This window comes from Trichechus manatus, unplaced genomic scaffold, assembly GCF_000243295.1.
Source record: "Trichechus manatus latirostris isolate Lorelei unplaced genomic scaffold, TriManLat1.0 scaffold00024, whole genome shotgun sequence".
NCBI classification, from domain to species: domain Eukaryota; kingdom Metazoa; phylum Chordata; class Mammalia; order Sirenia; family Trichechidae; genus Trichechus; species Trichechus manatus.
Genome location: NW_004443960.1, coordinates 18,662,890 through 18,690,588, shown reverse-complemented (window position 1 = coordinate 18,690,588; position 27,699 = coordinate 18,662,890). Strand labels below are relative to the sequence as shown.

The following is a 27,699-nucleotide window of genomic DNA, read 5'->3' as shown; positions in this document are numbered from 1 at the left end:
ACAAGGCATATTTTGAAGTAGAAGACCTATGGGACAAGGGGAGTATCAACTGCTTCTTCTAAGGGTCAGAAGGCCATTCTGGAAAAGAACACAGAGACCAAAACTGACAGACATTTGTCTTTATTGTTGATGCCCATTGTCTTCGGAGGTCAAAGGCAATGGCACTGATGCACAGACTGGCTGTGGAACTCTCACTTGATTCCACACATTACAGAGGTGTAAGTCCTTGTGTTTTGGTCTTTACTTTTCCTGTTTATGTTTAAACATAATTTGAAAGCCAGGTTGACCCTTGTACTTTTCAATTATGTTAAGGTAAAATACTTATGATGAATACAATATGAGTTTTAAGTGCTTTTCCAGATCCAGCATCCTAAGTAATCACAGGCTTTAAGATTAGGTAAACATAAGCATTTAACTAAGACATGCACTTTATTTATGGAAGGGGAAATGGGTCTCATAAAATTTCTATGAAAACCATAGGATGTACCTTTTAAGAGGAGTTTATTATTTGAAAGGGTTAAAAGACACACAAAAAAGCCTACTTTTAAGCAAATCTATAATTTGAAAAGAAAATTTAAAACAATTCTGAGAGTGGTATATAGTTTCATAGTAGCCATAAGAACTTCTGGCAATTGGCTAATTTCTCTGAATCAGCTGGCATGTGTGGCTAAGAGCATTCCCATGAAAACCTTTATTAACCTTCACTCTTCCTTCCACAGGCCTTAGTCTTGATTTAAAATATGACTTCAGTAAGGGTGCAAACGTCCATGACCCATAGGGTTTCTATCAGCCACTTAGGCAGCAAGACTCTGGCAAACTCTAGGAACATGTAGACACACATCAGGGGTGAATTCCAATATCTTGGAGGTTTTTAGAAGATAAGTGAATATAGGTTTTCTCATCTGTTTTACATTTAAGACCTAGTTGGCTCATCATTCTCAGAAATAAACCTTCTCCTGGGTTAGGATATTTCATCATGAGACTTGAGATATACTGGTTTGGAAAGCCTCCTCAGTTTCTCCTGGCTTCGAAGTCCCCGACCTTGCAGTGGGGTAAGGCCCATTGGAGGCAGATGAATCTGAGTAACAATGAGAAAAATAATGATATTAATAATCATAATCACAATCATAGCAGCTTATATTCACTGACGGTTTACTATGTATCAGGCTCTTTGCTAAGCACTAAACCTATAAAAAAACCCATTGCTGTTGAGGCCATTCCGACTCATAGTGACTGTATAGGACAGAGTAGAACTGTCCCATCGGGTTTCCAAGGAGAGGCTGGTAGATTCAAACTGGTGATGTTTTGGTTAGCAGCCGGGCTCTTAACCACTGCCTCATTAATCCTTACAATCTTTACACACATTAATCCTTGCAATTATCTCATAAGGAATTATTATTCCAATTTTTGTAGATGAGAAAATGGAGGCTCAGAGGAGTTAAACAGCCTGCTCAAGGGTATATATTAAGTGGTGGAGCCAGGAGTTGAACTCAGATCTGATTCCAGTGCTTGGGCTCTTCTTTGCCATATTGCCTGCTTGGAGTTAAAAATGACCACAGATCACACAACAAGACAGGAATCCAAAGATGGGGGAAGTTTGGTTTTTTTGTTTATATATACTACATAATATGGATTTTGCATACTTGGGCATTTTACTTCTGAATGTCACATATGAAATCTCACACCTTCCTGCTCCATCCCGCCCAGGGACCACATTCACATGACTTTTATTACAGTATATTGTTATAATGTTTTTTATTAGTTATTGTTGTTAATTTCTTACTGTGCCTAATTTATAAATTAAACTTTATCATAGGTATGTATGTATAGGTCAAAACAGTATATATAGAGTTTGGTACCATCCGCTCATTTTGGGCATCCACGGGGGGTCTTGGAGCATATCCCCCGTGGATAAGGGGGGGACTACTGTAGTTAGCTATGCTGCAGCTGCAAGCCAAGGAACACCTGAGGCAACAGATGCTGGGAGAGACAAGCAAGAATCTTCCCTCAGAGCCTTAGAGAGCATGGCGCTGCCTACACCCTGATTAAGACTACTAGCCTCCAGAACTGAGAGGGAATAAATTTTTGTTGTTTAAAGCCACTCATTTGCTGGTGCTTGGTTATACAGCAGCTAGGAAACTAATAGGTGGTTGTTGTTAGGTGCCGTGGAGTCGGTTCTGACTCATAGTGACCCTATGTACAACAAAAAAAAACACTGCCCAGTCCTACGCCACCCTCACAACTGTTGCTATGTTTGAGCCCATTGTTGCAGCCACTGTGTCAATCCGTCTACTTGAGGGTCCTTCTACTGACCTTCTACTTTACCAACCATGATGTTGTTTTCCAGGAACTAGTCCCTCCTGATAATGTGTCCAAAGTACATAAGACAGAGTCTAGCCATCCTCACTTCTAAGGAGCATTCCGGCTGTACTTCTTCCAAGACAAAGTTGTTCTTTCATCTGCTAGTCCATGGTATATTCAATATTCTTTGACAACACCATAATTCAAAGGCATAAATTCTTCTTCAGTCTTCCTTACTCACTGTCCAGCTTTCGCACTCATGCGGGACAACTGAAAATACCATCGCTTGGGTCAGGTGCACCTTAGTCCTCAAAGTGATATGTCGCTTTTCAACACTTTAATAAGAGGTCTTTTGCAGTAGATATGCTGAATGCAATACGTCATTTGATTTCTTGACTGCTCCTTCCATAGGCATTGATTGTGGTTCCAAGTAAAATGAAATCCTTGACAACTTCAATATTTTCTTTATTTATCTAATACTGCTTATTGGTTCAGTTGTGAGGATTTTTGTTTTATGTTGAGGTGTAATCCATACTGAAGGCTGTAGTCTTTGATCTTCATCAGTAAGTGCTTCAAATCCTCTTCACTTTCAGCAAGCAAGGTTGTGTCATCTGCATACCGCAGGTTGTTAATGAGTGTTCCTCCAATCCTGATGCCACATTCTTCTTTGTATAGTCCAGCTTCTTGGATTATTTGCTCAGCATATTGACTGAATAAGTATAGTGAGAGGATGCAACCCTGACACACACCTTTCCTAATTTTAAACCACTCAGTATCCCCTTGTTCTGTTCTAAGGACTGCCTCTTGGTTTATGTACAGGTTCTGCATAAGCACAATTAAGTGTTCTGGAATTCCCATTCTTCGCAATGTTATCCATAATTTGTTATGATCCACACAGCCAAATGTCTTTGCATAGTCAATAAAACACAGGTAAACATCTTTCTGGTATTCTCGGCTTTCAGCCAAGATCCATCTGACATCAGCAATGATATCCCTCCTTCCACATCCTCTTCTGAATCCAGCTTGAATTTCTGGCAGTTACCTGTCGATGTACTGCTGGAACTGTTTTTGAATTATCTTCAGCAAAACTTCACTTGCATGTGATATTAATGATATTGTTCAATAATTTCCATATTCTGTTGGATCACCTTTCTTTGGAATGGTCACAAATGCGGATCTCTTCCAGTCGGTAGGCCAGGTAGCTGTCTTCCAAATTTCTTGGTATAGATGAGTGTGTGCTTCCAGAGTTGTATCTGTTTGTTGAAATATCTCAACTGGTATTCCGTCAATTCCTGGAGCCTTGTTTTTTGCCAATGCCTTCAGTGCAGCTTGGACTTCTTCCTTTAATACCATTGGTTCTTGATCATGTGCTATCTCCTGAAATGGTTAAACATGGACCAGTTCTTTTTGGTACAGTGACTCTATTCCTTTCATCTTGCTTTGATACTTCCTGTGTTGCTCAATATTTGCCCATAGAATCCTTCACTATTGCAACTGGAAGCTTGAATATTTTCTTCCGTTCTTTCAGCTTGGGAAATGCCGAGTGTCTTCTTTCCTTTTGGTTTTCTAACTCCAGGTCTTTGCACATTTCCTTATGATACTTTACTTTGGCTTCTCCAGCTGCCCTTTGAAATCTTCTGTTAAGCTCTTCTACTTCATCATTTCTTCCTTTTGCTTTAGCTACTCTACTTTCAAGAGCAAGTTTCAGGGCCTCTTCCGACATCCATTTTGGTCTTTTTCTTTCTTTCCTGTCTTTTTAATGACCTTTTGCTTTCTTCATGTATGATGTCTTTGATGTCATCCCACAACTCGTCTGGTCTTCGGTCATTAGTGTTCAATGCATCAGATCTATTCTTGAGATGGTCTCTAAATTCAGGTGGGATATACTCAAGGTCGTACTTTGGCTCTCATGGACTTGTTTTAATTTTCTTCAGCTTCAGCTTGAACTTGCATATGAACAATTGATGGTCTGTTCTGCAGCCTTATTCTGACTGATGATATTGAGCTTCTCCATCATCTCCTTCCACAGATGTAGCTGATTTGATTCCTGTGTATTCCATCTGGTAAGGTCCAGGTGTACAGTTGCTGTTTATGTTGTTGAAAAATGGTATTTGCATCATTGCAAATACATCTGTCATTGGTCGTGTAAAATTCTATCATGCAATCTCCAGCGTAGTTTCTATCACCAAGACCATATTTTCCAACTACTTACCCTTCTTCTTTGTTTCCAACTTTTGCATTCCAGTCACCAGTAATTATCAGTGCATCTTGATTGCATGTTTGATCAATTTCAAACTGCAGAAGTTGGTAAAAATCTTCAGTTTCTTCAACTTTGGTGTGTAAATTTGAATAACAGTAGTATTAACTGGTGTTCCTTGTAGGTGTATGGATATTATCCTATCACTAACAGCACTGTACTTCAGGATAGATCTTGAAATGTTCTTTTTGATGATGAATGCTACACCATTCCTCTTCAATTTGTCATTTCCTGCATAGGAGACCATATGACTGTCTGATTCAAAATGGTCAGTATCAGTGCATTTCATTTCTGCTTACTAATGCCTAGGATACCAATCTTTATGTGTTCAATTTCATTTTTGAAGACTTCCAATTTTTCTAGATTCATACTTTGTACATTCCACATTCCAATTATTAATGGATGTTGGCAGCTGTTTCTTCTCATTTTGAGTCATGCCACATCAGCAAACAAAGGTCCTGAAAGCTTTACTCCATCCACATCATTAAGGTCAACTCTACTTTGAGGAGGCAGCTATTCCCTGGTCGTATCTTGAGTGCCTTCCAACCTGAGGGGCTCATCTTCCGGTATTATATCAGACAATGTTCTGCTGCTATTCATAAGGTTTTCACTGGCCAATTTTTTTATAAGTAGATCACCAGGTCCTTCTTCATAGTCTGTCTTAGTCTGGAAGCTCAGCTGAAACCTGTCCACCACAGGTGATCCTGCTGGTGTTTGAAATACTGGTGGCATAGCTTCCAGCATCACAGCAACACACAAGCTACCACAGTATGGCAAACTGACAGACAAGTGATGGAGGAAACTAATATAGGGGAGGAAAAAAGTGTGTGTAAGCAAAGATGTTCAGTGCGTAGTAGAAAACTGGAAACAACATTAATGCCTACTAATAGGGAGCTAAGGAGCCCTGGTGGCACAGTGGTTAAGAGCCTGATTACTAATCAAAAGTTCGGCAGAATCCATTAGCTGCTCCTTGGAAACCCTATGGGGCAGTTCAACTGTGTCCTATAGGGTCACTATAAGTCAGAATCAACTTGATGGCAATGGGTTTGATTTTGGGTTTAATAGCAAGCTGAGGGAGCCCTGGTGGCACAATGGTTAAAGCACTCGGCTGCTAACAGAAAGGTCGGCAGTTGGACCCCACCAGCTGCTCCGAGGGAGAAAGATGTAGTAGTATGCTTCCACAAAAATTACAGCCTTGGAAACCTGATGGGGCAGTTCTACTCTGTCCTGTAGCTTCACTATGAGTTGGAATTGACTTGATGGCAACGAGTAATAGGGATCTGGTTAAATTATAGCACATCCATACGATAGTGTACAGTGAAACTATTGAAAAAGAGTGACGTAGAACATAAAGATGTCCAGAATAAATCAAGCAAAATAAACAGACAACAAAACAGTATGCCTAATATGAACCTAGATATGTCAAGAAAATGTATGTATATGAGTATAAAAAAGACTAAAAGGATATATTACCAAACTATTGTGTTGAACCAATACAATATGAAATTGCTGTTTTTGTATGTCAGAGAGTTGAATACTGGTGATTTCTTATGGTCCAACCTCATAGTTGTAGTGGTCACTTTTGTAGGGTGAGGATTTTGCCAATTTCCACTTTCTACTTTATGCATTCCTTTAATGTTTGAAGTTTATTATTTTATTACAACAAGCCTAGCTTTTATAATAAGGAAAATGAGAACATTTTCATAAAAAGGGCACAGGTTAAGAGAGAATGCTGTATGTTTTGTTTACATGGGAACGTTGTACAGGTAGGAGAAGCCAGGCTTTCACTGACATTGCAGTTTGTTGCAATGCTTGGTGGTATGCAAGATAGCTTATTTCCAACATGCCTCCTATAGTAGCTCTACGCTTCTTGCAAGCATGAGCCCTCTCTGTACACATTCTTGGAAACAGCCAGGTTGAGAAGGATTAGTACCCACCCCATGTTAACTAGAGTCACACTTACTGGCCTTGGATAAGGAATCTGGTAATGCAATCCAATCTCAATCCTTGCTGTGCATTCGTCTGTACACTGTTTAATCAGGTCTGCGTCTGTGAGCTAGTAACAGAAGAAAACAGGTGAGGCTGTTAGTATTTTTGTAATGCTACATAAAGAATGTTGTTGTTGTTGTTAGGTACCTTGGAGTCAATTTCCACTCATAGTGATGCCATTTGTTAGAATAAAACTGCCCATAGGGTTTCCTAGGCTGTAATCTTTATGGGAACAGACTGCCAGGTCTTTCTCCCGTGGAGCTGCTGGGTGAGTTTTGAACCACCAACCTTGCAGTTAGCAGCTGAGAGCTTAATCGTTGTGCCACCAGGGCACCTTACATAAAGTATAGGTGTACGTTTTCTGAAACTTTTTCAATTCACTAGCCACTAAATTAAATATTGATAATTTGAAAAATCAACAGCAATTTAATAAATAAATTTACTGTGGATTAAAATTTTAAAAATTGTTGAAATAGGTAATACATGAACATCGTAAAACTAATTCAAATAACACAAAGAATGCAGCATGGAAAATAAGTTTCCCTCTTACCCGTCCCTCAGTTCCCCTTTTCACAGACAACAATTATCAGCAGTTTCTTGTGTGTCCTTCCAGGGATATTCTGTGCATATATAAGCATACACATATAGACAGACTTTTGTTTTTCTTACGTTAATCACAGCTTACTTTGTTCTGAGCCTTGCTTTTTCACTAACAATATAACCTGGAGCCCCTTGTATATTCACACATACAGAGTTGCCCCACTCTTTTTAACAGCTGCACAAAATTCCAATGTAAGGCTGCAACCCCCAACTGACAGACATTTAGGTTATTTACAGTCTTTTGCCATTACAAACAATTCTGCTATGGATCTCTGTAAAAATTGTTTTTGTGCTCATCTGCAAGTATCTAAAGATAAATTTCTAGAGAGAGATCTGCTGGATCAAAGGGTGTGTGTTTACGCATTTTGAATTCTGGCAAATATTCCCAAATTACCATCCAGAGGTTACACCAATACTCCCATCAAAAATGTATAACTTTTTTTGCCCACTTAAACTGTATATAAGAGTGCTTCTCTACACCCTCTCCATGTTGATTCAGTTCTAAAGTAACCAAGTTGTTTCAGCATATGCTGTCTAGAACCCCCGAGTAGGCTACTGCAGAATGCTCCATCTTTCATTTTGAACTATAAACTGCCTTGCTCATTGGTTAAGGGGAAGAAAAGGATTTTGAAATTCCAAATTAGTCAACGCATGGACGTCTAGTTTCAAGTGAAGGGATGAAAAATTCATTCTGAAGAACAGAAAGCCAGGTAGGATTAGGGGGAGAAGCACTTTCATGCCAAGGATGAAAAATGAGCCAACACATGGCTCTGCTAAGGGTTGCCAAGTGGGTCTCAATGCAGAGCCAGGATTCCATCAGCCCCAGATGACACCCACAGTGAAGTCTGGGCCTGTGTGGCTTGAAAATTCCAAGAGCATTCCTGTCCTCTGGTACCTCTTGGAGCAGAGAAGAGTTCCAGGAACAGCAGTGCACAGAACTAGAACTGAGTCCCTTGCGGCAAAGGCTCAACTCTCTGACCTATGTGCTTCTCAGAAGCTGTTGCTCTCATGTCCACCTTGGGAATACGTTTCCATGTTCCCATTGGCCCATTGGGTTTCAGAGCAATTCATAACACATCTTTGGATTATTAAGGTCTTACAGTGAGTGAGGTGACGAGAAGCAATTTATGTCTGTATCAGGATTGGGGAGAAGGGAGAAGCCCCTGACAAAGATATGGTTAAGGAGGATTGTTGGTGGACGGGGGGTGGGGGTAAGAGTGGGGGGGTGGATACAGGACTGGGGTTCCAGCTCTCCATCTGAACAAGCTTGGGCTAGAGTTCTCCAAACTTCAGTCACTCCTGGGCTGCTTGCATGATTTTACCATATCTATATACTGCCTATACTAATATTTTTCTTTAAATGATTCTCTCTTAAGCAATAATATTTCTGAAATTGTGGTCTGATATTTTATTTTCCTTCTGATACATGATAAAACAAGTATATATCTTAATAGTAAATTAAAATCCACGTACCCCCGACCCCAAATAATTTCATATACTATCAGTGGTATCCACACCTCCCACTACACTAGCTCACACTACCTTGGGCTAATCCAAGCAGAGGCAAAGGAATGATTCTTATAATAACTGAAACCCAAAGGGTCTCAAGCAATTCTCAGGTGAGCTTGGTCGCAAGAGTTTACTGGGCACTTACTATGATATTCCCCCTACCAGGCTGGACACTGTGAGGCCATGTTCCCTGCCTTCAACTATCAAGGTTATTACCTGATATATGAAGCTACAGAAAAGGCACGGTGGCATAACATAATCAATGAGGGCAATGACTGGCATAGACTGCTATAGGAATTCAGAAGAGTTAGCCATCATGGGGTGGGGCTGGGGGAGGGCAGAGAAACTGAGATAGACTTCCTAGAGCAGGTCAATCAAATCGAAGTATTTGTAATACTCGTTAATTTAGTGACGACCACAAGGCAGGTCCCATAGGATATACGAGAGAAGCACAAGACATTGTCTATGTGCTTAAGCATTTAACAACCTGGTTAAAGAGACCAGGCCAACATAAACAAAACAAAGAATAAGAAAAAGAGAATATGATCAACTACTTAGGGGTAGGTATAAGTCAGTGGCTCCCAAACTTTTTGATGACGTACTCCTTTCAATAAAAAATTTGAGCCCAGAGTTGCCATATATGTATTTATACTAATTTATAACTTAGCTTATTGATTTATAAATTACCTATATGGATTAATAAATGCATTATAAAATATATACAAAATACATATTTTTAAAGGATGAAATAAAAAAATTAATAGAAATAACAGTTACACCTTTTTTCCATTCCTCAGGGGAATGATTGTTTAAGGACCTCATGGGTATGCACACTGGTTGGGCATAAGCCATCTACACTAAGAAGAGACAAAGTTTGGGGAAGTTGGAGGAGGGTGAGAAAGGCAGAGGGAAGCTTCAAAAGCCAGTTGACCTTAAAAAGCAGGGAGGCTTCAGGGATTCAGAGAAGAAAGGGAAGGTACCGTAGATTAGGAGTGTTTCTTTTGCAGTGCTTGTCCCAATTGTAATTTCACAGTCAATTCCATCTACCTCTGAAAACAAGAAGCCCTGATGGCACAATTATTAAGTGTTTGGCTGCTAACTGAAAGGCTGGAGGTTTGAATCCACCCAACAGCTCTGCGGGAGAAAAGACCTGGTAATCCTCTTCTGTAAAGATTATAGCCTAGGAAACCCTATGGGGCAGTTCTACTCTGTCCTACAGGATCACTATGAGTTGGAATTGACTCAATGGCACACAACAACAACCACCTCTGACCCTGTCTTGGTTTTGTTCATTTTTAAATCCCCAACATCTAGTCCGGTGTTTGGTATATGGTGGGCACTCACATACTTGCTGAATGAAAGAATGAGAGCAAAAACTTGCAGAGTGGTGAAGAAACTATGGTAGAAATGGGCAAGCTGGGGAGTGGAGGAGCTCCTGCAGAAAGATGAGTTCTGCTTTGGGCCATCATGTTTGTGGTGAGATGTTTCAGGCGGCTGGTGAGAAGCTGAGGCTGGGTATTCAGATGTGAAAGGTGAAACCATAAGGTGGTTGCTCCTTCTGCAGGCCTCAATGCGGACGACTGACCTTCAGAGGACCCTACAGCTGGCAGGAGGGTGTGTGGAGCAGACACTGCCCAAAAGGAGACAGAGATGGGGGTCAGAGAGGAAAAAAAGTCAAGAGAATAGACTGTCGGGAAGTTTCACAAGGGGAACAGTGGCAGCATTTATTCCATTAGATCAATGAGAAGGAGGCTGAAGAAAGGTCAGGAGCTGAAAGCCTCTTTCCATGCTTGGTGCCAGACAGTCTTTATAAGGAGCTAATAGCTAATGCTTTACGGTTTGTTGGAATGGGTCAAATCGAGCCTCTCAGAAATGGTTTCTGGCTCCCTGGTCTCTGGGTGTAGAATTTGGTTAAACCAGCTAATGGAGGCACTATTTTACCCAATTCTGTGGTCTCAAAGGGCCAACTCACTCTGCTAGCCAAAGAGGCTTGAGTTCAAAGCTACACTGTGAAGGGAACCCTGTGTCTCAATCCTATTCTCTTCCTGCTGAATGTGTTTCTATTTGGAGGCTTTGAATAGTTTATGAACTGAAAAAAAAAAAAATGTAATTGCACACCTCCTGTGGGAGTGGCTGGCAACAGGCTCAGTGTGAGGAACAGCTCCGCCTCGGAAAACTCGCATCGGCCTAGTGGTCACCTGGCTCCCGGGGTCTTCTGAAGACACTGAGCCACTTGTCCACTGGGCTGAGATCTGGAACACGTCAAGAGAGAAACATAGGCTGGCTCTACTTTCCAGTGGCTGCGCAAGCTAGCTAAGCTGGGCATCCAGCCCCTTCCTGGCCTACTCTCTGCCACCCTGACTTGTGTTGTTCAATCCTCTCATTTTTAGGACAGAGAAGAAATGAAAAAACACCACAAGAAACTGCCCCCCTCCTTGCAAACTCCAACTGGGGTCTACTTACATTTTTGTTTTTCTGGAACAGTGTTCTGGCTTCATTTAATATGTACTGTCTTTCTTTAATGGTGTCTTCTATCTGTCCTGATGCCGCCTGCCATTTCCTCGCGAGCCTGAAAATTCTGCGGTAGAGGCCAAGAACTTCTTGTCGTGTGGCTGTTGTCATCTTCAGGCCCACCAAAATAGAAGAGGGAAAATTTACATAAAAATTTAATTTGAGGGTAGGCAGCTAGGCAGATGTACATTTTTTTTTAATCAAGCTCTTTAATTAGTCTAGAAATAATTGCTCTTTCTCAACAGATCTGTTTGGTAGCATTGCCAGAACGGTGTAGTAGGAACACCAGCTATCTCTCAACTAGCTGTGTTCATCCTCCCAAGGTTGAGGATTGCTCAACAGTGCTGTTTGCCATGACAGTCAATTTTACAAGCACAGCAAAATGAAAATTCACATTTACTGTTCTTTAAGCTCTTACTAGAATACCTTAGAACTGAAGCTTTAATGTGTAGTCTGTAATCTGAGTGCTTAGCAGAAGGGACCTTGTGGATAACTGAATTTCCTAGTTAAGTGAGAACTGGAATTTAATGCAAACTCAAGTACCTCTGGGTGCCTGGCAGGTAACATAAATGAGGGAACCTGGCTGGGTGGGGACAGAGGCCCACTGGAGAGGACAGGCTGCCTTGAAAGGGAACAGTTGCTACTCAGCTCCAGCCAGCTGCTGCCATGTGGAAATGAGGGCCTAGGGATGCCAGATTTCCTGACAGCTTGAGAATAGATGGCAATCCAGATTTTTTAAAATGAGAAATCTCCTGCTGTTGTTGCATGCAGCCGAATCGATTCCAACTCATAGTGAACCTATAGGACAGAGTAGAACTGCCCCATAGGGTTTCCTAGGCTATAATCTTTATGGGAGCAGAAAGCCAGGTCTTTTCTTTCGAGGAGCCACTGGTGGGTTCGAATCGCTGACCTTTAGGTTGGTAGCCAAGCACTTAACCATCGCGTCACCAAGGCTCCTTTTGAGAAATCTCCTAAAAGACAATAATTCGTTATTTTTGAAAATGTGAGCACTATACAGGCCAAACCAAATGAGTCTGTAGGCTCAGCTTCATCTAGAGGCTGTCAGGTTGCAACCTCTCTTCTAATTCACCACAGCCTTGTGGGAAATTATTTCTCAAAACTGTCAGTCTACTTTCTTGTCCACATAAGAGCTGGACAATAAATATGACTGAAAATCTTTCTGATCACTGAAGATCTTCTGGCCCCTCTGGGGTTTTCACCCTGAAAGATTGGTTTTAATTTCAGAGGACTTGGCTGAATGTGAACTAAGTATATTCCCTAAACCTATTTTGATTTTTAAAAATAAAATTCCTGTCAGTTTTCACTTATTTCTATTATAAAATATTTCAGATATACAAAAATATTTCAGATGTAGAGAATAATATAATTAACAGCCACATATCCACCACAGACCTTAAAGAATAAATTACATACAGAGTTGAAGTCTCCATTTAACCCTCTGTAATCATATTCTCCTCTACTTCTAGAAGGAATCACTATCCTGATTTGTTTATTATTCTCACACATATCTTTATACTTTTTATAAAGTATTGCTTTACAAGGTTTAAAAACTTTATACATAAATGGTATTATATTCTTCTGCAACTTGCTTTTTTTTTGCTCATATTAGTAAGATTCATCTATATTGTCACATGTAGCTCTAGTTCATACATTCTCATTGTTGCACATCAGTCCACTGTATAAAGATACTCCAATATAATTGTCTATTTTCCTGTTGATGGATATTTAGTTTTTTGTTTAACTTAAGGAAAAATTTCTGCCTATTTCCTTACTATTTACTTCTACATCTAAAAGTAGCTTAGAGAAAACAGATAAAAAAGTCTCATTACTGCAGGAATCTGATTAGTCAGATGTAGAATAATGGATACTGAACTGCTTTTAACAAACAGGCAGGCTGGGAAGACAAGGGGAACAGACATGGTGAGTGAGTAGTGGGGCCAGGCACTTGGACACCTCATTATGAATCCCAGGTATTCCTCAAACAGGCTCATCAGGATGGGGACGTAGGCTGCTCACTGCTGTTTGGAATCATGACCCGCTTCCAACCCAAGAGGAAGGCGTAATATCTGGTGGCTGTATGCTTTAGGGTGGTCCTGAGCTTATAACAATTTGGGCAGCTAAAGAATGCAGCTGGAAACTGGAAGGAGGTGTGTTTATCTAGAAATTCTAAGTACCATAACCGTAAGGAATTCCCCTTGCAGAGACTATCTTTTTCAAATCTGATTGCTCCTCCTACTTATCCTGACCCTGGTGATCTTTCTTGAGGCTTAACCATTTGATGAAAGGCTTGAAAGCACTACTTCACCCAATTCAAAAGTTTAAAGGACCAAAGTTATATTTAACACCAATTCGGAAGTCTATTATGCTTCACAGAAAGCGTTTTTAAAAGAAATTCATAAAAACCAAGTGAGAACATCATGCTTTGTGGCTGATTCTAATAAAAAACCAGATGAGATGATGCCATTTTTCCTGTTAAGGAAACAGGTTTCGGAGTTTCTGGATCTTCCTAAACTCCACGGTTTCACATGAAAATATGTGAATCAGTTCCTGTGAGGGGTAGGGAGTCTGTCACTAATATCTTTTAATGATTGCTTCACTTCCCTGTCATTAACAGATGACACTTCCTTGACTGCACGACCTGTGAGGAGGAAAATGAAGAAGGTCTGGCATGTTAAGACAGCAGCAACCTTCTCCAAAGCCTGACTTTAACCGGTTTCCTTTGACTACTCTAAGAACCACAGCTTAAACTGTAACTGACCATATACCATAATCTGATACACAAGGCCTGCAATTAGAATTAACAATTGGTACTTAATAGGACTATTTTCAAAACACTTTAATTATGTCTAAGTGTTTTGAAAACTAATCCTGAAACGGAGATAAGTGATGTTTTTCTCTCCAGCATCAGGTGACTCAGAAAATTCAAGTCCAAAGACTTCCAGACAGAAGGGTCTACAGCGTATTCCCCATTGGGGACTATTAACAAGTCTAGCCTACGAGTTCCTTCCAAGTCTTGAGAGAAAAGGCAAGAAAAATGTTTCTTTTGTTCTTTCTTTATTGGATTCCTTTTGGTTCTTTGAGGGAACCATGTTCTTTCTTGCCTTGGGGGCACATACCCATGCTGTTTCCTCTTTCTAGAAGGTTCTCCCTCAAACTCGTTTCACCTGACCAACCCTTACTCATCCTTTAGATTCCAGTAAAAGCATGGATGTCTCAGGAAATCCTTCCCGCCTCCCCTCTCCCCCAACCATACCCACTGTTGAACCCTCCCACGGCTCCCTGTGTTTCTTCTTTGTAGTGCTCATCACTTGTGTTGTTACTGTTGTTAGGTGCCCTTCAGTGGATTTTCAACTCACAGTGACCCCATGTGACAGAGTAGAACTGCCCCATAGGGTTTTCCAGGCTGTAATCTTTAAGGGAGGAAGTTGCCAGGTCTTTCTCTCGAAGAGCTTCTGGGTGGGTTTGAACAGTCAACCTTTCGGTTAGCAGCCAAGCGCTTAACCATCGCACCACTAGGGCTCCTTCATCACTCATATACTGACTTGTTGATGTCTTCCCCCAAAAGACCCTAACCTTTGTGGAAACAGGAACCACATCCCTCTTATTTACTGCTGAATCCTCAGCACCGAGTAAGGTGCTTGGCACATAGCTGGTATTCAACAAATGTTTGCTGACCAAACGAACTATCTGTTACTACAGAAAGCTGGTGCTTCTAGAAACTGAATCAGCCATATATAAAAAAATGAAAAAGATCTTTCCCTTTTGGCTTCTATTTTTTGTCTTTGCCCATAGAAAACAGCTCACTTAGAAAAACTGCCTTTTCCCGAAGCGTTTTCCTTCTGATGGATTTAATGGCTTGAAACCAACATTCTTCCTCTGAAACGATCAATTATCTCTCACTATTCATTTGAGGCTGAGGCATCCATTTTTCCCCCTTCACTAGGATCAGGGGGTTGAGCTGATGCAATGGGGTGTGCTGGGATTTTCCCACAGGTTACATCAGGAATATTCAATTGTTTAGAGGACCACAACAGAACTTGAGTCTTATCTGGCCATAAAGTTCACTCTTATACCATTTTTACAGTTAATGTTTTATAACTTTTATTCTAAGATTGACACTTCTTGAAACTCTTTGCTTTTTTTTTTTTTTTTTTTTTAAATCTTCTTAACCCCCAAATCCCAGAATGAGGAAAGACAAAAGATACGAGGTGAGCCTGGAAACTGGTCTTTTATTAAAATCACACCTCATGTATGATTTTACACGATGCAGTGCTGAGATGAAATTCATTACCAAGCGCCTACTGTGTGCAAGCCTGTGCCACTAAGAAAAGGCTGACATTGCTGAGAGTGCATGTGGCCTCTGGTCATAGTCAGAAGAAGTTTCCCCTAATGCAGATGCCCCAAAGATGGGTTGAGGAGGTGATTTTAGATGTACAAGATAAATATTTATTCTATTGAATGTTATTGTTTTAATGTGTATTAGAATAAAACAGTCCATCAAACCCATGAATTAGATGGATATATTTGTAGTGACAAAGAGCTTCCTTTAAATAAATGTATTTAAACTTTTTTTTTAAGTCGATTTAAAATAGAGATAAAATTTCAAAACAGCCAAAATTTTGACAGTGGACTCTGAATAACAGCAGTTTGGGAGCTACTGCTCTAAGGCACTCTGGTGTCATGCCTGGTGTTTGTCCTGGCTGAGCCCTCCATTTGGAATGTCTCTTTTCTGCCACCCACCCCACCCCACCCCACCAAGTAAACACCTATTTACTATGAAGCTTTTTGGAGGACCCCCACCTTCTATCACAGCCCAGCTACTGCTCTTTTGCTCTTATTTCATTACACGTCTCTTTAGTCCCAGAGTCTCTGAATTCCTTGAGGGCAGGGACTGTGCCTTATTATAGTAATAATAATGATGATATGAGGAGCCCTGGTGGTGCAGTGGTTAAGCGCTCACATGTGAACCAAAAGGTGGACGGTTTAAACCCACCAGTTGCTCTGTGGGAGAAAGATGTGGCAATCTGCTTCTGTAAAGACTACCGTCTTGGAAACTCTATGGGGTGGTCACACTGTATCCTGTAGGGTTACTATGAGTCGGAATCAACTCGATGGCAATGGGATAGAGGTGATGATATTAAGCTAAATTCATTTTCGTCGACTTGATTTCCACTCATAGCAACCCTATAGGACAGAGCAGAACTGCTTCATAGGGTTTCCAAGGAGTGGTTAGTGGACTCAAACTGCAGACCTTTTAGTTAGCAGTCAAGTGCTTAACCACTGTGCCACCAGGGCGCCAATGATGATATTAAGAGCTGATATTTGCTTTGTAGTTACTCTGTGCCAGACATTTTGCTAGGTGCTTTACGTATGTTAACTCCCACGATCATTGCAGCAACTCTATAAGGTTGGAATCAACTCAACAGCAATGGGTTTGGTTTTGTTTTTTATAAGGTCGATATTATTATCCATCCTCATTTTACAAAGAAGGAACTTGATGCAGAGAGGTTAAGTAACTTTCCCCATGTCACACAGACAGCAAGAGACGGGGCCAGGGTTCAAACCCAGTCTGGAAGCAGAGCCCATGCTTTTAATCACTTAATAGCCTGCTCAATCTCAATAAATGTTGTTGAATGTCTGTTGATTAGCTTTAAAGAACTTAGCCAGTTGTGATAAAGGGAACTAAGCAAATCTATTCCCGTGTTATAAACAGAGCAAAAGGAGGCAATTTTTGTACCTTGACATGAATTGTGATAATCCTTTTTCTAAGGTTTCCCATATACCATCTGCCCTCCCCTTACCCTGCAATGGACCTTCTTCAATAATTCTTATACACCAGCATCCTTAAAGGAGGCTGTGTACTTGGCTGGCCTGTTCCCCGTGGTAACTCTATTCCCTCCAACTCCAAAGGGAGCTGACATCATAAAAGAGACACCAGGGCAGGCGGCTCATTACAATGCTACCACCCACAGGCCTTACTCTTCTCTCTCATGGGACCCTGTCCACTCATTCACTCAACATTTACTGAGTAAACACCATGTGCCAGGCATGTGCTAGGTTGTGGAGACACAGTGATAAACAAGCTGCCATGTCCCTGCCCTCCTAGTGCTTATATCCTAGGCGCAGAGGCAGATGATATACAAGAAAATTTCAGACAGTGATATGTGCTCTGAAGCAATGAAACGATGATATGATACTAAGAAGCAGGGGCAGGAATAATGTTATTTTGGGTGGTCAGGGAAGGCGTCTCTCAGGAAGTGACATTTCAGCTGAGACCCTAATGGTGACGAAGCGCCCATCAATGGGAACAGCTAAGGGGAGGGTGGTGAGGGAAGGGAGGACAGAAGGAGCACAGGCTCTGAGGTGGGAACCAACTTCAAAGAGCAATGTGAATACAGCTGAAGCCTACAGAGGAGATGAGGCCACAGGTCGGCAGATGCCAGCACAAGTTGCAGGATGGGCCTTGGAAAAGAGTTCTGAGAGCAAAGGGAAGACACTGGTGGATTATAAGTAAGGGGGTAACATGGTCTGATTCACAATTTAAAAAATCTGCTGGATTTCAAATGATAAGAACTCATGATTCACTAATCTTGTACACGGCAAACAAGAGCCTTGCCTAATACTCCCTAACTGACAGGAGAGTCAAGATTGAAAGCCAAAAAAGGTTGGTTGATCATTTTCCTGTCTGACCACAAACTTTCCCGTTTTTATTCCGGAGTCAGTAATGCGGACACGTAATGAGCAGTGATCAATCTCTTTAAAAAAAAAAAAAAAAAAGCAGAAAAAAAACCCCACCCACTCACCCTTCTACTCGCTGTAAGATTTTAAGTACAATGAAAGGATCTGGGGAGGCTCCAAGAGCCCATTGTATATGGCACAGCTAGACACTAGGCATGTCTAGATCTAATTTTATAGAAGGCCTATGGAAAGATCTGCTAGTACTAGGGGCTTCATTCACTTCATCCTTTTCCCCACCTTTGGAAAGACCATCACAGCATGAACACTTCAGGAGTTTAAGACCTGAGATGAAAAACTCCCTTTCTCCAGATGAAATTTATAGAAGTATGACTCTGGTGTTAGGAATATCAAAATTCCAAATGTTGTATTCTCATGAGGCTTTGCCTTCTACTGAAGAAAAAGTGTTGCAGTACAAGAGATGGGACAGGAAGAAGCAAGGAGAGAGTTAACCTTGGTTTCTGAGCCCCGGTGAAGGGAAAGACTCCTTTCCATAGGTAGATTTTTTTCCCCTCATCATCTTATAACTAATGACTACAGTGTAGCCAAATTTCTCTCCTGAGTACTTTATTATGATTTTTTTTGGGGGGGTAGGCAGAAGATTGTGAAATCCACCCCCACAAAACCAGTCTTATGTGCTCTTTGTGCACCAGTGACTGTATGTCTTATGCCATCCTGCCCTATTATCTCCTTACTTCTGGGATGCCTTCTCTTTGCCAAATGAAGGTTCACACACCTGAAATGCCCTTTCTTTGACTAACTGCTGCTTCTCAACCTTCAGCTTCTACATCACTTCTTGTGAGATAAGATGCCTTTCTCATACTGAGACGGGGTCAGTGTCCCTCCTATGTGCACCCCTGGCACACAGCTTACTCCTATCACAGTGTACATCCTACTCTAGTGTAATTTTCTGTTTACCATTCTCACTCCACTGTGTGTGTGTGTGTTAAGGGGAGGGAGGAAGGTGATTTGGGACTATGTCTCATTCATTACACTCATAGGCCTGGCACATAATTGGAGCTTGAAAAATATTTGTTAGGGGAATAAATTTACTCACACAGAATGGTTACCAGTGATGTCCATTCTCATCCTGAGGTACACATGGGTGGTATCTGGGCCAGGTTTCCCAACTGAAGATGTCATAGCACTTTAAAATACTAATTAGCCCTCACAACAATGTTTTTAGGAGATGTGGGTATAAAGATAAAGAACTGAAGACTCAATGTTATTTTTTGGGGGAAGACCCATCAGTTCCATCTAAACAAACAAAAAATAAACCAAACCCATTGCTGTCAAGTTGGTTCCAGCTCCGGGTGACCCTACAGGACAGAGTAGAACTGCCCCACAGAGTTACCAAGGAGCACCTGGTGGATTCGAACTGCCAACCTTTTGGTTAGCAGCCGTAGCTCTTAACCACTACACACCACAAGGGTTTCCTCAGTTCCATCTAGGGTAGCATAAAATACAGTTATGATGTAACCTACACTCTAATTCTTACAAGGCCAGTTAGGGTTCGTCCACTAGCCTTAAATGTTTTACTGAGGCTTAGAAAACAAACACACAGAAAAATAGGATTCCGATACTTTTTTTCCTTGAAAAACTATCCTTTAGGGGAATAAAGTCCATTGCACCCCATGATCAAACCAAGCCAGAAAATTGTAATTTAAAGCTTCCATCATCTGGAAAATGTCTAGGGAATTGAAATGTTCTTGATAATACCAAAGTAATCAGACTTTCTTGTCCTAGATAAAGAATGACTATCTTGGCTTTAGGCACTCAAAGTTTCTCCACATTTGTAAGGAACAGCAGATATAAGCCTCAGTTTCCTAAAATGTAAAACAGGGTAACAATAGTACCTTCTTCAAAGAGTTGTTGTAAGGATTTTCAAGAGATAACCTATGTAAATCACTTAGCACTGTGAGTTAACAAAGGCAAATGTTACCTGAATAGGAGAAAATAGAGGAACAATGAGGCCTCTTTGATCTATCCTATGCTTTGTCTGCTGCGGGTGGGAAGGGGGAGATGTTGTCTGTTGGCGGGCGAATTTATTGCTTTGTGGTAGTAGTGAATTTTCCTAAAGCTGTTTCCCTCTGATCATTAATAATCCCTGCACAGTAAAGGGCTATTGTTCTTCAGTATGAGTAAATAACCCTGTCGGAGGCACAGCTTATCTTCAGACCACAGCGCATGCTTCTTACTGGAAATATAATGCTGGTGCCAACACCAAAGGCATCACCAGACTTCCCTTCCTATTTTTCTTCCTTTATCTCTTACTCCTTGTTTATCCTTCAGAGCAATTTTCTCCTATATCTGTTATACTCCCTACTTTTTGGCGTATATCTGTATCCTATATAGTATCATCCTTACCCAAAGTGAGTAACCTTCAAGATAAACTGTGCCCCACACATCTCTCTCCCTCTCCCCTCCCCTCCCCGCTCAATCAGTCAACACACACACACACACCATGGACTTGTTTCCTGTTCTGGATTCAGTTTTTGGTTACTAGAATCCAAAAAGGGAAGCGTAATGCCACATACTGTTTTGCAAATCTCAGGATATGCTTGCGTGGTGTACTTAATCATACCACAGCTATTCTCTGAAACAGCATCTTTTTACACAGAAAGTGACAAGAATACAGTGGGGGCAGGGTGGAAAGGCTAGACCATATCTTTATTTTACTTAAAGGAAAAGAAATTAGGCTAGACTCTGTCAGATGGAAAGTCTTAAGAACATGGGGAAAATCCAAAAATATTGATGTCTCGCAGACTTTTAAAATAACTATCCCAAACAAGACCCTGCAAGGCAAGTATACCCGTTCTAAATATATTATGCCACCACTGGATTATACCTGTGTAGGGGAACTCCAATCAGGCTATTGTAACCATAAGAGATACTGCCATTTTTTCCCCTTAGGGATAGAAATTCTAAATGGAAACCAAATTTCTTGGTCCCTTTAATTCAAAAGACATTTAAGTATCTGTTTCTTTATCTGCATTTTTAGGAGACAAAGGTAGGGTAAGGGTCAGCTGGAGGTGGTGGGAACCAGTTACCAAAAGTAGAAGGCAGTGTTAGAGGTGTATGGGAAGGGCTAAAAATAGATGGAAAACTAGGCCAACCAACCCCAGTCATTCATTCATAACTACCCAGCCAGGATCTTCAACCCTCCATAGGAACTAGGGAAGTTGGAAAGCTCAAAATACTAATTTAAATTCCTCCTTTGAAATAATTTTTTAAGGAATTGCCAATAGGAAACTGGCAAAAGGCTTCAGTTATAACAGTAGATACAGCTGGAGCTTTCTAGCATCTGACCCTTGTTCCAACCATCTAATACATAATGGTACTCTGCACAGGTGCAGCTTCCAAGTACCTTCCAACTATCAAATAACTATCAAATGAACAACTTTTGTCATCTGCAGAGGCCCCTGAGCAAAGACCAAGTTCCTTGAGAGTAGCAGGCACGACTGATTCATTTTTACATGTGGGAAACAATTAGCACCCTGGGTACCTTCAAGATCCTCCAGTCTAGCACTGACCAAGAGAACTTTTCTGTGATATTGGAAATGTTCTGTGTCTATGCTGTGCAACAGGGTAAGCCACAGGTCACTACTGGGCACTTGAAACGTTGTTAGTGCATCTGAAGAGGTGAATTTTTTATTTTATTTAATTAATTTACATTTAAATAGCCACATGTGGCTAGTGGCTACATACTGGACAGCACAGCTCAAGACCAATGATTCCAAGTCAAATGCCCACAAGGGTCATGCAAACATGAGCCACATAAAAAGGGGGAAGCTTCAGTTGACTGTTACTGTGTAGGAGCCTCAGGACAGAGATGGTTTTTCAAATGAAGTAAAAAATCTGGATTTTCATGTCAAATTTTTAAATGTTAACAAGCAAATTTTAAAGAGTTCAAATCACTTTGCAGGCAGAACAATGTTTGTGGGTAGAATCTGTCTTGTCAGTTTACAATCTCTAATCTAGGCCAACCCCTCAAGCTCAAAGAGAAGGACCTTACCCAAGGTCACTCCGTTGGTTAGTGGCAGATAAGATTGAAATCCTGGCCTTCTGATTCTTTTTCTGACACTATTCCCATTAAAATGGACTGTATCTAGATTGTGGTGGTGGCAGAAGTGACAGCAGGGGCAGGACAAAAACCCCTTTGTCAGAAACTGTTGAATTTCATGGCAGATACCTTATGAATACAGTGACCCTACTGTTGTGTTCCTACCCAGCTACAGTGACATGTTGGGCCTTCTGGGCAAAGCTCTGTACTAGAAGCCAGGAGACCACAAAGCAGAAACAGTCCCAGCTCTCAAAGAGTTTATAGTTTATGAGGGAGACAGACATGTAAATAATTTAAAGTCAGGCTTGCTATAATGGACACAAATTACCTGCACACAAGTCCAAAAGCTCTGACAGCTGGGAGAGGAAAGAAGGGATGAGACCTGAACCAGGCCTTAGCTGACGGGTAGAAGCTAGCCAATGGGTAGATGAGTCTTCACTGATTATGAGGGCAGATCTCATTATTCCAGGATATTAACGGGGTGGGGGGGCTCCTCCTTATATCTTTGAGGCCTTGTTAAGACTGTCCTTTGCTGGCTTCTCCTTCTGTGTGTAATGCTAAATGTTGAAAGCCCCAGGGAGTTTAGTCCTGGGCCTTCCTCTTTTATCTACAACCTCTTCCAAGGTTATATATATTCTGACAACCCCAAATATCTATTATCTCCAACTATGACTTTACCACTGACTTGCATATCTAACTTCTCGACATCTTCATTTGGATGGCTAATAAACTTCTCAAACTTACTATGTTCAAGAGAGAACTTCTGATAGTCCTTTCCAAACAGTCTTCCCTCTGGTCTTCCCCATTAAGAGCCATCCTTGGTCCCTCCCTCTCTCAAGAACCATATATTCAATTCAGCCGCCAAGTCTTGCTCCAAACTATACTGAATCTAATTCTCTCCATTTCCACTGTGACTACTCTAGTCAAAAACAGCAACATCTCTCCCTTCACCTACTTCAACAGCTTCCCAGCAGGCTTGACCACTTCCAACCTTCTCTATCCAGTAGCCATAGTGATTTTTCAAAAAATGTAACTCAGGTCAGGTCACTCCACTTCTTAAAACCCTTCGCCGGTTTTCCCATCACATTTAACATAATATCCAAGCTCTTACCATAGCCTAAAACACCCTGCTTTATCAGGCCCTGCCAGTTCTTCAACACTTGCTCTTTCTGCTGCAGCCACATGGCCTTCTCGCTGTTTCCTTCATCAGAACCTTTCCTTGCTCTTTTCCCCACCCGGAAAGCTCATCCCCTATCTTCTCTCGGATCTCAGAAAGTCTCCTCCTCTGAAAAGGGAGCCCAGGTGGCATCTCCTGCACTCGAATGGAAAGTCACGGAGCAAGGCTTTTGTCGTGTTCCCAAGTTTGTAGTCCGAGGGAATTATGAAGCTAGCTTTCATGGTCCTAGAACGTATTCTTTCTTCAACGGGGCCTCGTTTGAGTCAGCCTTCCCCAGCCAGACGCCTCTTACCCTTGGCGCGCTGGGTAGGAGGGAATAACCCCTACTATCTCCCACTCACATTTGGGAATCCAAATGACTCAGAAGTTTCTAATGGGCCCCAAACCGGCATCTCCGCGTTCCCAAACCAGGTGTCCCCTTTCTGCACGCGGGCTGCTTCCCTGAGGCTGGATCCCGAGGCCAGTGGCGATGACACCGAGCTGCCCTCGCGAGGCTGGGGTCACACAAGCGCGTCTCCTAGCAACCCCGCGCCCACCCTCCCATCCTTACCCCTGGGGAGCCAACCCCTTTCCCCAGTCTCCCGCGCCTGGAGTCAGTGTCTCCATCCCCTACACTCACTCTGCGTCAGTCCTGCCTTTCCCCACCCACAGAAGCGCAGCAGCCCCCGGCGGGTTGGGAGGAGGCGGTGCCAGGAACCCAGCGGTGCTGCGGCCGAAGGAGCGCAGACAGGTCTGGTAGGCCAGGCCGGACCAAACCACCGGGCGGAGCTTTGTGGGAATATTACTCTCAGGTCGGGTGGTGGTCTCGAGTCTCCATGAAATTCAAACTCTACTCCACCCTCCGCTGTCTACTCAACAATATAGCCAACCTCATCTTAACCCTATTTTCCCTTTACCCCTTTCGCTATTCTTCTCCCCCAACTCCAGCCAAAAAAATGGGCCAGTCCAGCCCCTCCTAGCTCTCCCTCCCCGTCGCTCTGTCTTTGCCCTTACTTGGCGACGGCTTCGTACGTCCTTGCGTACGTTGTGACGCAATCTTCCACCCATTCTCTCCCAGCCCCTCTCCCTCTCATTCTCCCTCCCGGAGCAGGCGGCCTGCGGGGTTACCGGAAGTGATGATGCAGGAGGCGATGGAGGGGGCGGGGCTTCGGGGCGGCTGCCGCCGGTGGGCCGCAGATGAAAAGGAGGCGGCGGCAGTGGTGGAAGATGAGGCGGTGGTGGCGGGGGTAGGAAGCCTGAAAACGCAAGTGGGGATGGTAGGTGGTTTGGACCCGCCGAGCCGCCGTCGTTTCCAGAAAGGGTTTGACTGGAGGAACCTCTGGAGCAGCTGTGAGTTTGGTGGGGGTAGGGAGTAAGTGAGGAAAGAGGGAAATTGAGAGATGAAGGGGCGGGGGTTCGGTACCTTCGAGAAAGGGGAGGTGTAAAGGGGGGAGTGGAAATCAGCGCCCAGTCTGAACTGGTCTCTCTGGAAGAAGAGGCTGTGAGGGGAGCCTGTGGCGTGTCAGCCGCAGGGCTCAGAAAACTTACCTACTGTCTCTGCCTCCCCCCGCCAGCACCCCTCAACACAGGACCTGGGGATCTGGGGCCGGAGCTGCCCTGGAGTGGGTGCAGACTCTGGCCCTATGCCCCGGGTAAGTGCTGTGAGGTAGGAGCCCAAGGGGGAGTTGGTGGGTCAATCTCCAGCTCCCTCCGCCTTCATTTCCCTCCCCACCCCCATCCTTCTCTTTAATCATTAACAGCCCTGGAATTAAGGGGCTCAGACCTGAAGGCCTTTCTGTGCACCTTTGCTATAAACGGTAACCATCTGTGCCTGAGGTAATGGGGCTCGAGGCTTTGCCTGTGTCCTGTATAGGAAGTGGGACGGGGTGACAAATGTATTGTTTTTTTCCCATGCCGCCTCACCCCTTATCTCCCCCATGCACACCCCTCGTTTCCACTTTACTTCACTGTGGTTGTGTGGCAATCGTTTTTTTTTTTTTTTAAATGGCACTTAGTATCTTGCTTACCGCTTTTGAATTTGGTGCTCAGCCTCTATCCCAGATCTTTACTGCAAGCTTTGTAATAGTTCATTTACGGGCTGTGTCATATCGGGAGTACCTCTCAATGCCTGGTAGCTCCCGATTATAATGAGCATTTTCTCCTATGAATACCAGAATTCCAAAGCCCTTTCAAAGATTCCTAAATGGCATCATCGCCCAGGAATCAAGGTCTCTTGCTCTAAATACTTTATGTGTGAGGAGTTTACATGTTGTCAACTCTTTCCAAAATTATTTGATGTTGGGCTAATTCTGGATTTCTGTATTGCTCTCCACCCACACTTCAAAGAACAGAAAATCCCATATTACTTTTTTGTTTCCACAATTGGACAATAGCCCTTTTATTTCCTTCTCCAGTTGTGTGTCTGGCACACACGTCTTCAATGACACCTACGTCTTGTGCTGATTTCCATCTTGATTATTTAGCTGATTCTTTGTGTATAGGTGATCTTCAGTGAGGCAGTAGTGATCTGTTTAGTTGTGTTTTAAAGGCGATTACAAAGCAATAACAGATGTGAAAAATTGTCGTAATTAAGAAAACTAAGAATGGTCTCTTTGTTGATATTTTGTTGGTTTAAAAAAAAAAAAAATCACCAGGTAGCAGTCCTGTAGCCTGTCATGGATTTCAGAGTGAAGGGTAATGATTCCAGTTTAGGTGCTGACGTTTTCTTTGGAAATCCTCCATCTAATCTAGGACTGTATTTTCTGAAGAACTTTAAGAGATAGTGCCCAAATCTTAGGAGTCCTATGAGTAGGGAGTGTGTCCATAAATCCTGCCCCTCTGTAACTGAGCTTGAGATGCATATCATTAGAAGAATTATCATAAGGCGCGTGCTGAGCTGAGGAGAGAGTCCCATTCTACTTCTCAGGACTTTCAGGCCTGATGAAACAGAATATTTAATGTTTTGATTATGCAAGTAACAGTGTGTTTAGATGTTTCACAGAAACACAACAAAAGAAAAGAATGACTGCTGATCTCACCTTAATTGGTTTGGATCCTAGTTTGCCACTGAATAAATAGTGCAAAATTCATTAAAAAAATATTTATTGACTGGCTACTAAGTGCTAGCCAGTGTTTCAGGCACTGGGTGTACAAAGGTAAGCACAAGCAAAAAGTCCATGCTTTCACTGAGCTTACATCGGAGGAGGGTGGGGACTGGAACAGAGAGACAGATAATAAATAATCAAAGTGAAGAAAATAGGATTGATGTGATAGAATGTGTCTAACTGGGAGGCAGTCAAGGAAGACCTTTCTGAGGAGGTGACAAATTGACTTTTAGGTAAAAAGGAGTCAGGCATCCAAAGATAAGGAGACGTGCCTTCTAGGTTCCAGGAACAGCTAGTGCAGAAACTGACTGGAATGAGGTTCAGGGACTGGGGGAAAAAGGGATGGAGAGGGGGACAATGTGTGGAGGCAGTAATAGCCAAAGTTAAGTGAGCAAAGGGAAGAGTGAAAAACAGACAAGGTCAGAAACGTGGGGACAGATCTCAAAATAGATAGGCAAAATAAGAGCAAGCAGGGGAAGGGAAGAGAAAATGATGCTTCTTTTTAATTCTGTGGGCTTTCCTAGAGTCTTATCACTTACTGTTTTGCAGAGACTGTTGGACTATTGTAGTAAAAAGTAACCCTGCTGAGAGTGCAAGAGGAAGAGGCAATGGTCACCTGAGTCTTTTCTGGCAGATAAATCTATCTGTTTTCCAAGAGAAAATTCAGCAGGATGTTCAGCTGAGGGCACACCTTTTTGCTTAAGGATCATGTCTTATGTGCTGCTATTTTAAATTGCATAGTAAGTCTTCTAGTATAGGAATCCTCCTTTGCATCCAGCTCTGGGTGAACTTAGGGTTGAAGGATTGGCCAAGTAATAATAATATGCCCCTGTTGGTCTACAAAGGTGACCATCAGGATCTAAGTTTGAAGTTGTTTTTTTTGTAGAGAGGCAGGATTTGTGTTGCAGTGGTCTTCCTGGTCTGGTCTTTCGGATGACTAATAACGCTCAGCTGAGGTGCAGGTTGGCGCTAGAAATTCACTCAGTGGGTTACATTAGGTAAATGACCATTGAGGGACTGATCCCACTATGTTGGCATCTCTGGGCTGCCCTGTAACCAAGGGATGTAACCTATTTTTGCCTTCAGTTGGGGCTATTCGTTTAATAGTCTCCTGCTTTTCAGCCTTACCTTGACCACATTGTTAACTTAAGAGAGGCTAATCAAGACTCCTCCTTGATTTTGCCCTCTTGAACCCATGTCACAGTAGGCTGAAACAGAAAGAATTTGCTTTTTCCCTTTGAACCTCACAACCATAACTAGTGTGTTCTTTGGGTGGATTGGTCCTTTAAGCCAGGGGGTTGAGGGACTTAAATGGTGCCTGGACTATTTGTAGTAAACTCAGTGTTATTGTTGCTATTGTTGCTAACTGCCGTCTAGTAGGTCTCCAACCCATGATGACCCCATGTACAACAGAACGAAACACTGCCTGGTCCTGTACCATCCCCATGATCGG

General features: G+C 42.4%; 1 protein-coding gene across 2 annotated transcripts; it reads right to left on the bottom strand.

Annotated features, from left to right (window-relative positions):
- Positions 1 to 238: 238 nt before the first annotated feature.
- On the bottom strand, positions 239 to 27,699 carry LYRM1 (LYR motif containing 1). Of its 2 annotated transcripts, XM_012554662.2 has the most exons (5): positions 24,691 to 27,699; positions 24,157 to 24,398; positions 11,120 to 11,278; positions 6,522 to 6,614; positions 239 to 1,078 (listed from the first exon to the last, which is right to left on the bottom strand). In XM_012554662.2, exons 2-5 carry the CDS (start codon positions 24,208 to 24,210, stop codon positions 962 to 964), a joined length of 423 nt encoding a protein of 140 aa, XP_012410116.1. In that variant the 5' UTR covers positions 24,211 to 24,398; positions 24,691 to 27,699; the 3' UTR covers positions 239 to 961. The 2 variants fall into 2 exon arrangements, with proteins under 2 accessions (XP_012410116.1, XP_004373371.1); XM_004373314.2 differs by lacking the exons at positions 24,157 to 24,398; positions 24,691 to 27,699 and adding an exon at positions 23,783 to 23,885.